This window comes from Panthera tigris (genome assembly GCF_018350195.1).
Source record: "Panthera tigris isolate Pti1 chromosome D4 unlocalized genomic scaffold, P.tigris_Pti1_mat1.1 chrD4_random_Un_scaffold_73, whole genome shotgun sequence".
Taxonomy (NCBI): Eukaryota; Metazoa; Chordata; class Mammalia; order Carnivora; family Felidae; genus Panthera; species Panthera tigris.
The window spans coordinates 110811-126024 of NW_024962174.1; the positions used below are offsets into that span (position 1 = coordinate 110811).

Here is a 15214-nt window from a genome sequence, read left to right on the forward strand (position 1 = left end):
TTATCAAGGTTATAGGGGCGCCTGGGGGGCTCAGTCGGTTGAGCGTCCAACTTCGGCTCACGGTTCTTGGGTCCGAGCCCCGCGTTGGGCTCTGTGCTGACGGCTCGGAGCCTGGAGCCTGCTTCGGATGCTGTGTCTCCCTCTGTCTCTGCCCCTCCCCGCTAGCTCATGGTCTCTCTCTCTCAAAAATAAATAAACCTTAAACAAAATAAAAAAATAAATAGAAAAGCATCCGACATAAAATTGGAGCCGTTTACAGCGGCAAGTGACCCAGAAATTGTAACAGTTCGCCAACGTCACGGAGAAATAGCCGTGGCAACGCGGACCGCCCTGTCCTGGATGTGAGCAGGGAGACGCAAGGCGGAGACTGTAGCACTCAGGCCTGGCCGGGGCCTCGAGGAAGCGCACGAGGCAGGTTTCCGGGACAACCCGCAACTCCCGTCATCCGCCAGAAACATTTTAGTGGCAGTGACAGGGCAAGTGCAACAGCCACAACACGGCAGTGACTGAGGGAGGCCGGGGGGGGGGGGGGGGGGGCTGTCCTGCCCCAGCGGGAGGCGGGCTGTGCCCCGGGCTGCCGGGAAGCCAGGCGCCAGCCAAGGGGGTCCTGATCCGGCCTCAGCTTCACGTCCTGCCCGCATCCGCAAGCGACCTTTCAACTCCGACCAGGAACCCGAAGAGCAAGGGGTCTTGCTGGAGCCGCGCCCCCCGGCAGGCCCCCGGTCAGGCCTAACTGCGCCCGTGCCCGATGCGGGCGGCGCCGGGCCTCGGCGATGTCCCGCGACCGGACAGAAAAAGGGCGTGGCGACAGCCCATCTGCTCTGACGGCTGGGGTCAGGGTGGCACCCCTGACGGACACTAGGCCAGCCCGTCATCAGTCCCGGATGACCCGGTGACTCTTGGGCACGGTCACATACCTCAGCTTCTTCACGACGGCGGGCCAGCCCAGCAGTTGTTCATCCCACAGGTACTCGGGGGACAGCACCTTGGTGGGCTTGTGGTCCAGCAGGTACCTGTTCAGGTGGCTCTCGTCGTGCCACACCGCCTCGATGCCGTGGGCCCGGTCGACCACCATGGCCCGGTGACAGGCCGACGTGAGCCGCAGAACCTCGGCCACCGACCCCCCGAAAAAGCCTCCCGCGTAGTAAAAGTCGCCCTCGTCCCTGGGGATGTGCGCCTGGGACTGCGGCCGGCGCTCGTAGGTGAAGGCCTCGCGGGCCGCCCCGTAGAAGCCGGGGTGCAGGGTGCCGAAGAGCGGGGACAGGATCTCCACGCCCACGTGGTCACGGAACCTCATGTCCACGTCCACGCACACCAGATAGTCCACCTCGTGGAGGAAGCGCTGCCGGGAGAAGTTGCTGATCATCTCCACGCGGTGCATGGACACGTCCTGCCAGCGCGAGTAGCTCCGGACCTCCAGGACCACCACCTGCCTCCCTTGCCCGAGGGGCACGCGGGGCACATCCCCCGGCCGGTCGGTGAACTCGTAGTAGGTGACCCTGTGTCCCACCATGAAGTGCTTCTCCGCCGTCTGCAGGAACAGCTCCAGGAAGGCCACGTATCTGCAGGGACAGGGGACAGGGCGGGAGGAGGGTCGCTGCCAGAGGCTGGCGGCAGGAGCCCAAAGCCGGGGGCCGCGGGCCTGTGCGCCTTATCGAGGAGGCAGACCCTGGGTTGCTTAAGGAACGGCTGCTGTCCTGGCCTGTCCTGGGCGAGTCTGCCCGTGGCGCCTCCCTAACCTCTGCCCCGGGGGACGGGGGACCATCAGCGCCCCATCTTACAAAGGGGAGCGAGCCTGAGGTGGAGGACGCTGGAAACCCGTACAGCCACGGGTCAGCATGCTGGAGCCAGCAGCGCACCCCCGTGCCGAGCTCCCCTGGCAGACCCCCTCCACCCGCAGGACCCGCCCCTGGCAAATCCCCTGCAGGTTCCCACCTGCTGTGAGGGAGCCGAGACCCTTCGGGCACAGCTCTGGTCAACGTGCCCTCGCAGACTTTGTAGAACCTGCAGGGCCGGCCACCTGCCCCTCTTGGCTCAGTGCTCAGTCCCTGGCCCCCCAGGACCGTGTCTGCCCCTGCAGGGCCCTCCCTTGAAGGCTACTGGGCCCTCAGTCAACAGCGGGTATTCTGAGGAGGGGTCACCCCCCCCATCTCCCCCAGATCAGGACTCAGGCCCAGCATGTGGCCAGGGGAGGCGAAAGAGGGCCCCTGGAGGAAGAGGGGGCTTGCTCGGGCCCCAGCACTGAACCCGAGTGTGTGAGCTTCTGGGTCCAGGTCTGTATCTCCCCAACCCCAAGAGGTTGGAAGTCTTCTCCAACCGCCTCCCATGGCTGGTCCCTCTTCGAGGGGGCTCGCTGCTCCCCACCCTGCACACAGCAGCTCCCCCGTCATCGGGCAAGTGCGGTGAGCCTCTCGGTGACAGTTTTTTGAGCAGGCCCTGAGGCTACTTCCTGGTGCCTGCCCCAGAAACCCCTCCCACAGGGAAGGTGGGCACTCCGTTTCAATAGGGGACATGCACACACACACACACACACACACCCCTGCCCAGCCACCAGTCAGGTCACCAGGGGCAACTCCAGACCCACCCGATGTGATCTTGAGTTCACAGCTCGACTCGAGGAGTCTGGTTTCCTCTGAGGACATGCCCACCACCTGCCCACCCCCTGGGGACTGCACTCGGAGCCCAGAGGGGACACACGGGGACAGCCAGCGCACGCGCAGCAGGCAGTGCTGCGTCAGAGCTATTGGCACTGGCCGAGGACCCTGGGCAGTGAAGCTTCTGGTTGGTGATTTCAGCCGCTTGTCTCCAGGGACTGGAGTAGGATCCTGAGGCGACCCTGTGCCCTTCTTACTCCCTGCACTTGGGGCCAAATGCCCCTCTCGAGTAAGACCTGGGAAAGGGGTTGCAAAGGCCTCAGGGCCATCCTCTGGGGTCTCGGGTGAGCTCTGCGGAGGGAGGAAGCCCCACCTGTCCACACGCAGGCCCAGCACCTACGAGCTTTCACTTCCCCCATGGCGATCCCGAGAGAGGATGCTGTCGTCAGCCCCACTTTCCAGAGGCTCAGAGAGACCACGCCACTTACCTGCGGCTGCCCAGCTCATTCAGCGGAAGTCACCTGTCCCTGGAGTCCCAGGGCCTCACTGCTCAGCTCCCTCACAGGAGCCTGGGGTCTGGCACCGAGTGCTGTGCCTGACCTGGCTGTCCCCCCTCCATGACCGTCACCCTATAAGGGAGCACACAGGAGCCCAGCTCCACAGGCACTGGCTTCCTACCCGTCCAAGGAAGCACACAGCCTCCTCCCTTCTGCTACTGTGGCCGGAGGAGGGCTCCTCTGCCGCCTGGATGTTGGGGTGCTCTGCTCCTTCCTTGACTCAGCAGGAGAACAACCGAGGATCACTGCTGGGTCTGGAGCTGCCTTCCTGGGTGACGTGCAGCCTTTGGACGGGGAGCCAGGTGGTGTCCACCCGGGAAGACTGCTGAACACGTGGACTTTCACATTAAACCCTAGGAGGACAGGCTGGGTCCCCACCCACCGTGTGCTGAACACACAGCCAGACCTGATGTCCTCGGTCTCTCCTGCATCCCAGTCCCCACCCTCTGTCATCTCATCTACTTACTTTTTTTTTTTTAATGTTTATTTATTTTTGAGACACAGAGAGAGACAGAGCATGAGCAGGGGAGGGGCAGAGAGAGAGACGGAGACACTGAATCCCAAGCAGGCTCCAGGCTCTGAACTGTCGGCACAGAGCCCGATGTGGTCGGGCTTGAACTCACGGACCGCGAGATCCTGACCTGAGCTGAAGTCGGACGCTGAACCGACTAGGCCACCCAGGCGCCCCGTCACCTACTTACTTTTTGATCGCAAACACCGTTAGTCCGATGGCGGTGTTCCGCAGCCGGAACTGCTCATTCAGGATGTCAATGTTGAAGGTCCCTTCCCAGACGGTGGGGGCCAGCCAAGGGGTGAGGACAAGGACATCTTTCCTACTGCAGCACAAGAGAGCCACCCGGTGTCAGTAGCCTGAGAGTGAACACACCGAGGGCCCTGGCGCATCACCACCCCCACCCGGGACCCCCACCCACCCAGCCTGCACCCCATCAGGGACCCACAGGGCTGACCCTCCTTCCAGAAGGCCCTCACATGTGCAAGAAACAAATGACATGGAAATCAAAACTCAGACTCGTGCAAATCCCTCGCAACCCTTAGCGAACCCTGGACCCTGCTGGACCTCAGCGTGGGAGCTGGGATTTGCCAGCGAGGGGCGGGGGCCGTCCTCCAGGAAGGAGGAGGCGCCCCTTGGGCATTCTTTGGTGGAGAGAGAAAGACGGAGAATAATTGGTGGGCTCCAAATTCAGACTCAGAAGCTGCCGAAGCAAGTTCCCGCCGAGTTTTCAGTGAAACCGCCTTGTAGTGTATATGGTGAATTTCGGGGCGGGGGGGGGGGGTGGGTTCAGCAAGTTTACTCACGAGGGTGTTAGCACCTTGGGCTGGGGGTAAACCATCCTGAAAAAAAACACGGCGCAATGGGAGTCTGCAGGAAGATGGCATGGACATCCCCAGTCAGTGGGGCTGGGAAGCTGCTGCAGGTGACTGAGCTTTTGAGTCCCCCCAGGAGGAGCTGCACCGGGCGCTTCCCGGACACAATCCCAGGGCCTGAAGGAGGGCGGAGCCTCTGTGGCTCGGCTCGAAACCGGGAGTGGAGACCTCGGGGTGCATTCCCTCCCTCATAACCTCAGGGAGAGATCTCACCGTGGCGGGAGGGGCTGGAAGTGGCCACTGTCCCAGGTATTTCACCCAAGCAAGTAGCTGGGTCAAGGGAACGGCAGTCAGACACACAGACGGTCTACCTGGACCTGACGCTGCCTCCCCGGCTGGGTGACGGAGCAGGTCTCCAAGCTCCCGGGGCCCAGGCTTCCTGTCTGCAGAGAGGGACACCCGTGCCCAGCCCCGACAGCGGCGTGCAGTCTGGGAAAACGTGTGCGCAGCGGTCCTGCCCCAGACTAAAGTGTCGTGGAGCCCGAGGAAAAATTAGCCAGTGGGCCGTCTGTCATTGTCAATAATGACTGCACTTTGCATTTCCTGGGTGGCATTTAAAAGCAGGGCGTCGGCTTTGAAAAGGCAGGAAAGTCTGCAACAAACCAGTCACAAAAGGGCGAACACGCTGTGACCCCACTTATAGAAGGGACCAGAGGAATCAAGTTCATGGAGACAGGAAGCTGAATGGGGCACCAGGGGCTGGCGGCAGGGGGGTGGGGGCAGAGTTTCAGTCTGGGAAGATGAGAAAGTTCTGGAGATGGACAGGGGTGATGGTTGCACAACACGGTGATACACCTAATGCCGCCTACAAATGGTCAAGAGGGTAAATTTCAGGGCATACATATTTGCACGGTTAAAAGTTTTTGGGGTTTTTTTTTTTGGTTTTTTTTTTTTTGTTTTTTAAAGTTGGGCACGAGAGGGGCACCTGAGTGGCTCAGTCAGTTGAGCGTCCGACTTCGGCTCCAGTCATGATCTCACGGTTCGTGGGTTCGAGCCCAGCTTCGGGCTCTGTGCTGACGGCTCGGAGCCCGGAGCCTGGTTCAGATTCTGTCTCCCTCTCCCTGCCCCTCCCCTGCTTGTGCTCTCTTTAAAAAAATAAACATTAAAAGAAAAATTAAAACAAAAAAATCGTCAGACACCAGTCCACGAGACTGCCTGAGACCTTCCCAGTCTCATCCCCTCTAAAGACCCTCTTCCCAGGAACCCCTCTGAGCCCAGACAAAGCAGGCCAGTTGGTGACCCTCTTTAAGAGCCGAATTCCAGGAAGCTGGTCAAACCCAAACCTCCAGCTACCCCTGGATCTTTCCATGGCTTCAAGGGGAGGGCCAAGTCTGACCCAGGACTTGGGGAGGGGAGTGGTGCTCCCCATGTGAGGCGCAGGAGAGAGCCTATCCAGGCGCTCTCGCCTCTCCCCTGGGGCTGTGGAGCAGGTGAAGGGGGCAGAGGACCCAGGGAAGACGTCCTACCTGGACAGTGTCACTGCTTGCGGGCCATCCAGCTCTCCACCCACCTCGCTGCGGGATGAGAACACAGAGTGGGGGCTTTACCGGGAGAGTTCAGGGCTCAGGTTCATAGATGGTGGCTGGGGGCCCAGGAGAGGGGGACAGTGGTGGCCTAGGGTATGAAGAGGGCGTCCGTCTGAAAGTGGCCAGAACAGCCATCACTGTGGGCAGTGGGCCTGGCGCCGGCCCATGTCCCCCTGTGTCCCCAGACGTGACGTCAGACCCCACGGGGGCAGGTTTGGCCTCTGCTCAGCCACAGACCCCCCGCCTTCACCTCATGCTTCTGAGCGAAGGAGACTGAGCAGCTGGTGGTTTCAGACCATGTGGGCATCCCGAGTCCCCTCCCGTCAGGGGGTCCTTCCCCGGGCCCTGCACACAGTGGCCTTGGTCTCGAGGATCCGACAAATGCAGAACAGCCGTGCTGGGGCTGTGGGTCTTCTGAAGCCACGTGCTCAGGAGGAACAGTCTGACTGGGAGACACGGATCGGGGAACTTCCGAATGACCTGGGAAGGAACCCAGGCCGAGCCCTGGGTGCCGTCTCAGGCGGGAGCCAGCATCAACCCTGCAAATGTGAGGGGCCTTCAAGCTGCCCCTGTCCCAGCTACCGTCGGTCTACACTCACCTGACACACCTGGGCCCACACTGCCCAGCTGAGCCCAGTCGACCCCAGGATCTGGCGAGATGTGGGCTCAGTGGTTGTGATGGTCTCACACCACAAATTGGGTATTTTGTGGCCCAGTAGCAGATGGCTGCTACAAGGGGGAAAAGCCAGACGCACAGCAGGGGACAGACAGAAGAGCGGTCCGGGCAGACGACATAGCACGTGCAAAGCCTCAGAGTCACGACACGTGCCAGGCGACCACAGACCCCCGGGTGGACCGCAGAGGTGGGGTTCACGGTGGGAGAGGTGAGGCTGGAGAGGACGGGCAGGCAGGGAGCCAACCAGAGGGGCTCATGCATATGTTCCGGAAAGATCACTCTGGCTAACGGAGGAGAGTGGGTCCGTGCGCAGGAGGATGGGGAGATGGCACGGAGGCTGCCAGAAAGATGGGGGAGCCTCACCCAGAGCAGGACGGGGGGAGCAGAGAGAAGCGCGTGAACTGAGAGATACTGACCGGCAGTTCTGCTCTGAGTGGGGCGCGGGTGGGGGTGGGGGAGGGGCAAGGATGATGCCCAGGCTTCCACCTTGGGCTGGGTGGGGGGAAGTGAGGCCTTTCATCGAATCAGGGGCTTGAGAGCAGGAGCAGGGGGTCACTGTGGGGACACCCAAGTGTCCAACAGGTTGAAGCCAGACCCGGGGTGGGGTGGGTGTCAGTCCTGCCCAGGTGACCCACCAAGGCCACGGAAATGACCTGGCTGCTCTGGGCAGAGGGTGAGGCCCAGATCACGGGTGCATCAGCCTGGGGGGTGGGGGCAGCAGCCATCTCTGCCCCCCCCAGCACACAGCCAGTCCCCGCGGCTGTTGGGCAATGTGACCCTGCCTCCACTCCACTCACCTGGCCCCTACCTGCCTCCCCAGCCTCGAGTTCCTCAGGTTCAGGAAACCGGCCCTGTGGAAAGAGCCACCAGAGGCCCCTGTTGAGGAGGGTGCACCTGGGTTGGCTGTTCATCCATCCGCATGCAAAGCAGGAGCCTGCGCGGGAGCCCAGAGCCCCCTGGCACAGCTGCAGGGCTTGGGCGGGGCTGGGAGCAATTGTCACCCAAAGCACGGGTGACACCCAAGGGGGCGGCAGGAGGGCGGTCACTGAAGACAGTGCTTCTGCGTGAGCTCCCGCGGCAGCCAGAGAGGGTCCCCGTGCGCGGACAGCACAGCCCCCGGGAAAGCAGCCGCGGGCCTTTACTCCATAGTCCGGAGACCATCTCCATCCGGAAGCTAACACTCAGCTCCCCTGCGCCTTCCCCACTGCCCAGCCACTGCCCAGCCACCTGGCTCCTCGCTCAGGAGCTGGGGGAAGACAGCTCCCACACAAGGTGGGGTCCAACGGGAGGGTGTGTGTGGAGGGACAGCTCATCAGCCCTGCGGTGACCGCACTGGTGCTGGGGTGGGGAGCGGCCCGGCACCCTACAAGCAGCCGACCGCTGTTGTCGCTGCCTGGAGGGCCTGCACGGTGCACACGTTCCTTACCCCAAGAGGACCCAGACGAGTGTTATCAGGAGGGAGATCACAGTACAAAGTGAGCAGCATTGTGGTTTCCCTGGAAAACAGCAGTGGGACCCCGATCACCCCACTGTGCTCCTCCCAACCTGCCCACTTCTCCCCCCCCCAACCCCGTGTGATTCAGATCAGCTCCCATGGCGGCCGCCTCCCGCCAGCAGGTGGTTTGAGCGTTGTGACAGGCAGCGTCTGAAGGAGGCGCTCCAAGACCAGGTTCTCCTTTCTCACTCACAGACAGGGGGGTAGGAGGTCGGTTCTTTCCTCCCGGCACTCTGCCCAAGGGTCCCCTCCGATCCCCAGTTACACAGGCCTCCCTGTGGCCTCTTTCCACCGAGCACCCCCTCTCCTTGGAGGGAGGCTGACACGGCCACGCTGAAATGAGCACAGAGGACCATGCCGAAGATTCACGTACACCTGCAACGTAGCCCCAAAATAGGCGAGGCAAAAAGCGGACACAACTGAAGAAGAAATGGTCAACTCGACAATTAAGTGGGAGATTTCCAAGTCCTACTTTGCTGTCAGTGATGGATGGGATAACTGGAACATCGGCAGATACAGCTGAACACCGCACACCAGTGAGATCTGACCGATCACACCGCACAACGCTCAGCCGGGCAATAGCAAAACACATGCTCTCCTCTGCGTGCACGAAACCTCCTGCAAGAGACGCCATGTGCTGGGGTCTAAAACAAGTCACTGCAAATTTAAGAGGACCGCGGTCGTACAGAGCATGCACTCTGACCGCAGGGGAGTGAGATTCCGAGGGCAATGACCAAGGCACATCGGGAAGCCCCCAAATACGTGAAAAGGCAACAGCACGCATCTGAGTAACCCATGGGTCAAAGAGAAAAACTGAAGCATTTTCTGAGCCGAATGAGAAGGAAAGCAAAACATGCCAAACTTTACGGGATGCAGCCAAAGCTGTGTTTCGAGGGAAATGTATAGCTGTAAATGCCTAGGTAAGAAAAGAAAAAAACCTCAGGTCGGTACTGAAGTTCTCACTTTAAGAGAGGGCACCTGGGTGGCTCAGTCGGTTGAGCGTCCAACTTTGGCTCGGGCCATGATCTCACACTTTGTGGGCTCAAGCCCCACTTTGGGTGAGCCCCACTTCTCTCTCTCTCTCTCTGCCCCTTGTGGGATTCTCTCCCCCGCCCCAGCCCTTCCTCATTTGCACCCCCCCCCACAAAAAAAAAATGTCTGAAAAGAAAAGAAACTACAAGAAGAAAAAGAAGAACAAATTACACCCAAAGTGAGCAAAGGGAGGAAATAATAGAGATTAGGGTGGAAATCAATTAAATAGAAACCAGAAAGGGGAAAAAACAACGAAACCAAGCATTTCATTGGGGGTGGGGAGGAGACACAAATGACGATAAAATCAGGAACGGGAGAGGAGGCACCAAGGCCAGAGTACTACAGAGATTAAGATCTGAAGGGAACGCTACTGACAACTGTTTGCCAACAACTGAGATGGCCTGGATAAGATGCACACATCCCGAAAGGCACGAACTGGCAAACGTTAGAAGCAAACACAGGACTACATCTTTGCAGCACGGGTCAAGCAGAGATTTCTTACGTAGGACACCAAAAGCACAAACGATAAAAGAAAAAACGTGAGGTGGCTTCCCTAAAATTAACACTTGGGCATTCAAAAACACCCTTAAGAAAGTGAAGAGACAAGCCATAAACGAGGAAAAAATATTTGCAAACCACACATCTAATAAGGACCAGGCATCCCAAATTAAGGACCTCTTCATACACAACGAAGAGAACAAACACTCCAATTTCTGAAAAGGCAAGTATTTTTTACCGACTTTTCACCAAAGACATTTGAGTGGCTGATAAGTGCATGGAAAGGTGCTCCATCAACGTCATTAGTCATTAGGTGACGCACATCAATACCACTGGGAGACACCCCTTTCCACCGACAAGTGTGGCAAGAACAAGCGAGGATATGGAGAAACAGAAACCCTCGTACCCCGCTGATGGGGACGTAAAATGGCGGAACCACCTTGGAAGAGAGTTTGGTAGTTTCTTAAAACGTTGGACATACATTTACCATACGACCCGGCGATCCCTCCGCAAGGTAACCACCCGGGGGGGCAACGCAAACACAGGTCCACACAAAGATGTGAACGCGGTGCGCACTACAGTGTTGTCCACAAAACTACAAAGTGGTCTGTACCACTTTTCGCACCTTCACGGAATGTCCATCCACCGACAAGTGGGTACATCCATACACTGGAATGACTCAGCAAAAAATAAATAAATGATACACGCTCCGAGGTGGACGAGCCTTAAAACATTCATTCAAAGAGAAAAGGAGTCCGATGCAAGAGATCACAGGTTATTAGGATGTTATTAGGCTGTTTAAATTTTTTTTAACGTTTATTTATTTTTGAAGGAGAGAGAGAGAGAGAGAGTGTGAGTGGGGGAAGGGCAGAAAAGAGAGGGAGACACAGAATCGGAAGCAGGCTCCAGGCTCTGAGCTGTGAGCACAGAGCCCGACGTGGGGCTCGAACTCATGAGCTGTGAGATGGTGACCCGAGCCAAAGTCAGCCGCCCAACCGACTGAGCCACCCAGGCGCCCCTGTTAGGCTCTATTTATATGAAAATCCCATAAAAGGTAAGGCTATAGAAACAAAGTGGTTGCCTGAGGTGGGTGGGGCCACACTGGAACAGGGAGGGATTGCAAATGGACACCAGGAAATTCTGAGGAAAGTTCCAAAATCTATTACAAACTCTGTAAAGTGACTAAGCGAATGCTACGGTATATAAATGATACTTCGATAAAACCGTTAAAACGAAGAGCCATCAGGGGGGCCTGGGTGGTTCAGTCAGTTATTTGTCCGGCTTCGGCTCAGGCCATGAGTTCGAGCCCCACGTTGGGCTCTGTGCTGTCAGCACAGAACCTGTTTGGGAGTCTCTCTTGTGGTCGGGTCCCCTCCCTAAGGAAAGAAAAAAACCCTCAAGGCAACTGGCTCCACTTACAACGGGCTCCCTCACGACCTTTTAACATGAGACCACTTAATCAGACTGCGAGTTTGCGTGTTACCATATAGGAGAGACAAAGAGGTGAAAATATACATAAAAAACTACCTCCCGCGGCGGGAGGCTCAGTTCTTCCGGTAAGAACCCAACTGAGCGGTGCCTGCTCGAATAACATTGCTTCCTAGAAAGAAAAGCCTCGGGGTCACGACTCTCTGTGCGAGAATCTTGCTGCAATCTCTCCCTCCCTCTTTCTCTCTCAAAAATAAATAAACTTAAAACAATATTTTAAAATATTGGTTGAACGAATGAACAGGGAATCTAAGAATGGGGATTATTTGCCAGTTTTCTCGAAAGATCTGAACTCGGGCTTCAGGTTTGCATGGGGTCAGTTGTGGGCCCGACGTCCCTGCAGCCTCAGGGGTATGGAGACCGAGGGCAGAGTCCCTGGGCCTCAAGAGTCCCAGAGCAGGTAGAACCTCGGTCCCCGTGGCCTGAGGCCAACTAACACAGCACAGGACCTGGGGCCTGGGGGGCAGGAGAGCAGGGAGACCAGAGCAACTGTCCTGCAGGTGTCCCCATGGGTTAAGACTAAGCTGCACACCTTATGTGGGGTTTATTGCATAGATGCTGTTAAAATATTTTTACAGAAGGGGGCGCCTGGGTGGCTCAGTCAGTTAAGCAGCTGACTTCCGCTCAGGTCATGATCCCACGGTTTGTGGGTTCGAGCCCCGCATCAGACTCTGCGCTGACAGTGTGGAGCCAGCCTGCTTGGGATTCTATTTCTTCCTCTCTCTCTCTCTCTCTCTCTCTCTCTCTCTCTGCCCCTCGCACACACACACACACACACACACTCTCTCTCTCTCTCTCTCTCTGAAAATAAATAAACTTGAAAAAATAAAGAAAGAAAAAGGAAAATATTTCTCGAGGAGAAAGGGAGACGACAACAGGAGCACACGGAGGCTCAGGGAGGAGCGCAGGGAAGCATGAGCCGCAGGCGAGGAGCCCTGGATTCCAGACTCCATTGTGCCCCTTCCTGCCCTGTGACCCAGGACAGCGACCTCGATCTCCCTAAACCAGCCTTCCAGCCGGTAAAACGAGAACGGCCCTCACCACCCAGGCTTTCCCGGGCTTACAGTAAACACGAACAAACGGTGAGCGTGTCTGAGGGCAGTGAGACTGAGCACCGCACCCCCACGGAGCTTTCCAGAACCTCCGCTCGCCCCCAGCTCCGCGGCGGCGGTTCTCCAGCCGGGGCCCGCACCGCCCGCGGGCTCTCGCCTTCGGCTCCCGGTCCGCCCTCCGCTGCCCGCACCCCAGCCCCGGGCGCACTGCCGCCGGCCCGGCCCCGAGGGGCCCCGCGCGGCCCAGGCGTCCGCGGGGCCCCCGACCCCCGCAGGACCGGCACCGCGGACCTCGGGGGCGCCAGCCCGGCCCGCCGGCTCCCAGCACCAGGGCCCCAGGAGGCTCCTGACCTCTCGTCGCGGTCCGCGGCCCGGGGCGCCCACCTGCCCGGCCATCGGGGCGCGGTCCCTCCTGCCTCCGCCACTCACCGGCCTGCGTCCGCAGCAACCCTGCCATGGCTCCGTGTCCCACGGCCGCCTGCTCGCTTCCCCTCGGCTTCGCCAGGGCGCCCGCCCCTCCGGGACCTTCCGCCTACGGCTGCCCCGGGGCGGGGGGGGGGGGGGGATGGAGCGTGCCCCGGGGGGGTTGGGGGTGGAGCGGCTCCCGCGGCCCGGACTCCCCCCACGCCCGACCACGCGAGTGACAGCGAGGCGCGGGAGCCGGGGAGAGGAAATCTCTGGGTCCCCGACGACCCCCGCCAGGCACCTGCGAGGTGGGTGCCGGCGGATCGCACCTGGCCCCGGCCCCGCCCCTGGGCTCGACCCCCTCCACTCCGGCCCCATCCCGCTCCGCCCCACCGTGCTCCTCAACCCCCCCCGGCCCCGCCCCCGAGCTCGACCCCGGCCCCGCCCTCTCGCCCCCCCCCCCCCGCCTCCCCCGGGCAGGACCCCAAAGGCTAGCCCCAGCCTGGGTCCCCAGTCCTGCGCCCCATCGCCCTGACCCTGTCCCCAAGCTGAAGACCACTTCTCCTGGAGCAAGAAACCAACCCACCAGCCAACTTCAGGGTCGCTCTCTGTCCCACCACGTGGTCCACTGGGACTCTTAACCTGCCCAGTAGAAAATTTGCAACCACTCCCCACCACCCCACAAACACACCCCAGAAAAGGTCGGATCCTGTCAGCAGCCCCTTCACCCTGCGGGGAGCTTCTGGGTAACAAGGCCTCAGGTGGAGGGTATCCCAGCGCCCGTCCTCTCCATCCTGGTGATCTGCCCTACCTCCCGTGCCATCCTGTCATTAGTGCTCCCATGCCCCAGGGACCCTGCCGTGCTCATTCAACTGCACACAGCCTTCTCTTGCACTTTGCCAGGCATGGTGGCCAGTGCTTTCCCTGGATCCGCTCACCGATCTTCACCTGAACCTTACCTTTAAAAGGTAACCGAGGCACAGAGAAAGGAAGTGAGTTGCACAAAGTCTGAGGCCGAGGCAGGATTTGAAGCTGAGACATCCGATCCAGAGGCTGCCCGCTTAACTGCCCCATCATGACCCAGAACTAGCTGGAGCCCCAAACCTACCCTTGTCCCTAGAAAAAAGCCACTTACACCTTTCCTGCTGTCCTCAACCCCCAACTCTGCGTCCCAACTCTCTGAGCTGGTCCCTGGTGGGGCAGCTCCTGGTGCGAGGAGAACCAGGAAGCGCCTGAGGCTGGGCCCCACCTGCAAACTAACAAAGGCTAACAATGGAGCCTCCGCTGCGCCCTGGAAGACATGGGGTTTCCAGGTCGGAGACAAAAGACATCATCACTCACCGCGCCCACACGGCGGCGCCAGCCCCAACCCACTGTCAGAAAGCTACAAGTTCCCCAGGAGGTTTGTCTCCTCTTACCTGGTTCAGGAACTCCAGGAACCTAGTCTGACCAGTTCTGAGCATTAGCATGGGCTGGGAGGGATGTTTGCCCTGGGCATGAAAGTCTCATCTGTGCCTCTCTGCTGCCTGCATTCCGAGCCCTGCTGTGGGGAGTAGACCCCCCAGGAGTTTCTGTAGGAAGAAGGAGTGAATGAGCCCGGCGGTACACGACCGCCTTCCCCTCAGCACCTTTGAAGGAGCGAAGAGCCACTCACTGGACTGCAAACTTTCAACCAGCTGGGCTTCCAGAAGCAAAGGTGAAGGAAGCGGTTTACGCTGTCTTCTTCGCCATGTGTTCCACAATGTTCCCGGATGAGATCTAAAAGCGCGTGACGAGCAAATAGCCCCGTGGGTGCTCTAGACTAGATAGCATCTTGGAACCGCTCTCCACGTTCCCCTTGCCCCTAGGGTGAGGGAGACGGGCTCCCCCATCTGTGCTCTCCACCCCAGACCTCTTCCCGCACCCCACCCGACGCTTTCCATAAGTCCGGGCCCCTCCTCCTCCAATTAGCCGTCCCCTCTGCGTCTTCGACCTTGAAAGCACATACATCTTGGCCTCCCACCATCAGCCTCAGCCCAGCATCCTGGGGTGGTCCTGATTCATGGGCCTGCACAATTATTACTAGAGTCCCTTCTTACAAGCGTCCTGGTTTGGATGAGTAACCATGTGGCCACCTTCTGACCACACCCTTCTCCAGGTAGGGGATATTGTGCACTAACAGGGACAGCTCAGACACGACGTGAGAAAGACGGCGCTGCCCTGGGCCTGGCAGGAGCCGGCGCCGCTCTCTGGATGTCACTGTAACCCCACTTGGGGTTAATCTTTGGCCAGCAGATGACCGTGAAGGAGTGGCACATAACTAAACCTCTGCAACGGCCTTACCCTCATGCCCTTCAGCTACAAGTCAGGGCGGGCCAATACAAGACCAGCAGCCCTCAAGCTGTGGCTCCCTGGGGAAACTGGGACATCAAGAGGACTCCTCCAGGGCGGGACAGGTGTAAGGTCATCGGGAGGGCGCTGGGGCAAGCCGAAGCTCTGGACACCGTGGCCCAAGCCGTGGCCCGA

General features: G+C 59.4%; 1 protein-coding gene across 1 annotated transcript; it reads right to left on the reverse strand.

The window, feature by feature from the left end:
* Positions 1-204: 204 nt before the first annotated feature.
* LOC122236269 (histo-blood group ABO system transferase 2-like) lies at positions 205-14120 on the reverse strand. The gene is made up of 8 exons (XM_042977134.1): positions 13669-14120; positions 8166-8235; positions 7537-7590; positions 6663-7076; positions 6004-6051; positions 4469-4504; positions 3853-3987; positions 205-1562 (listed from the first exon to the last, which is right to left on the reverse strand). Exons 1-8 carry the CDS (start codon positions 13784-13786, stop codon positions 875-877), a joined length of 1563 nt encoding a protein of 520 aa, XP_042833068.1. The 5' UTR covers positions 13787-14120; the 3' UTR covers positions 205-874.
* Between the last annotated feature and the right edge of the window lie 1094 nt (positions 14121-15214).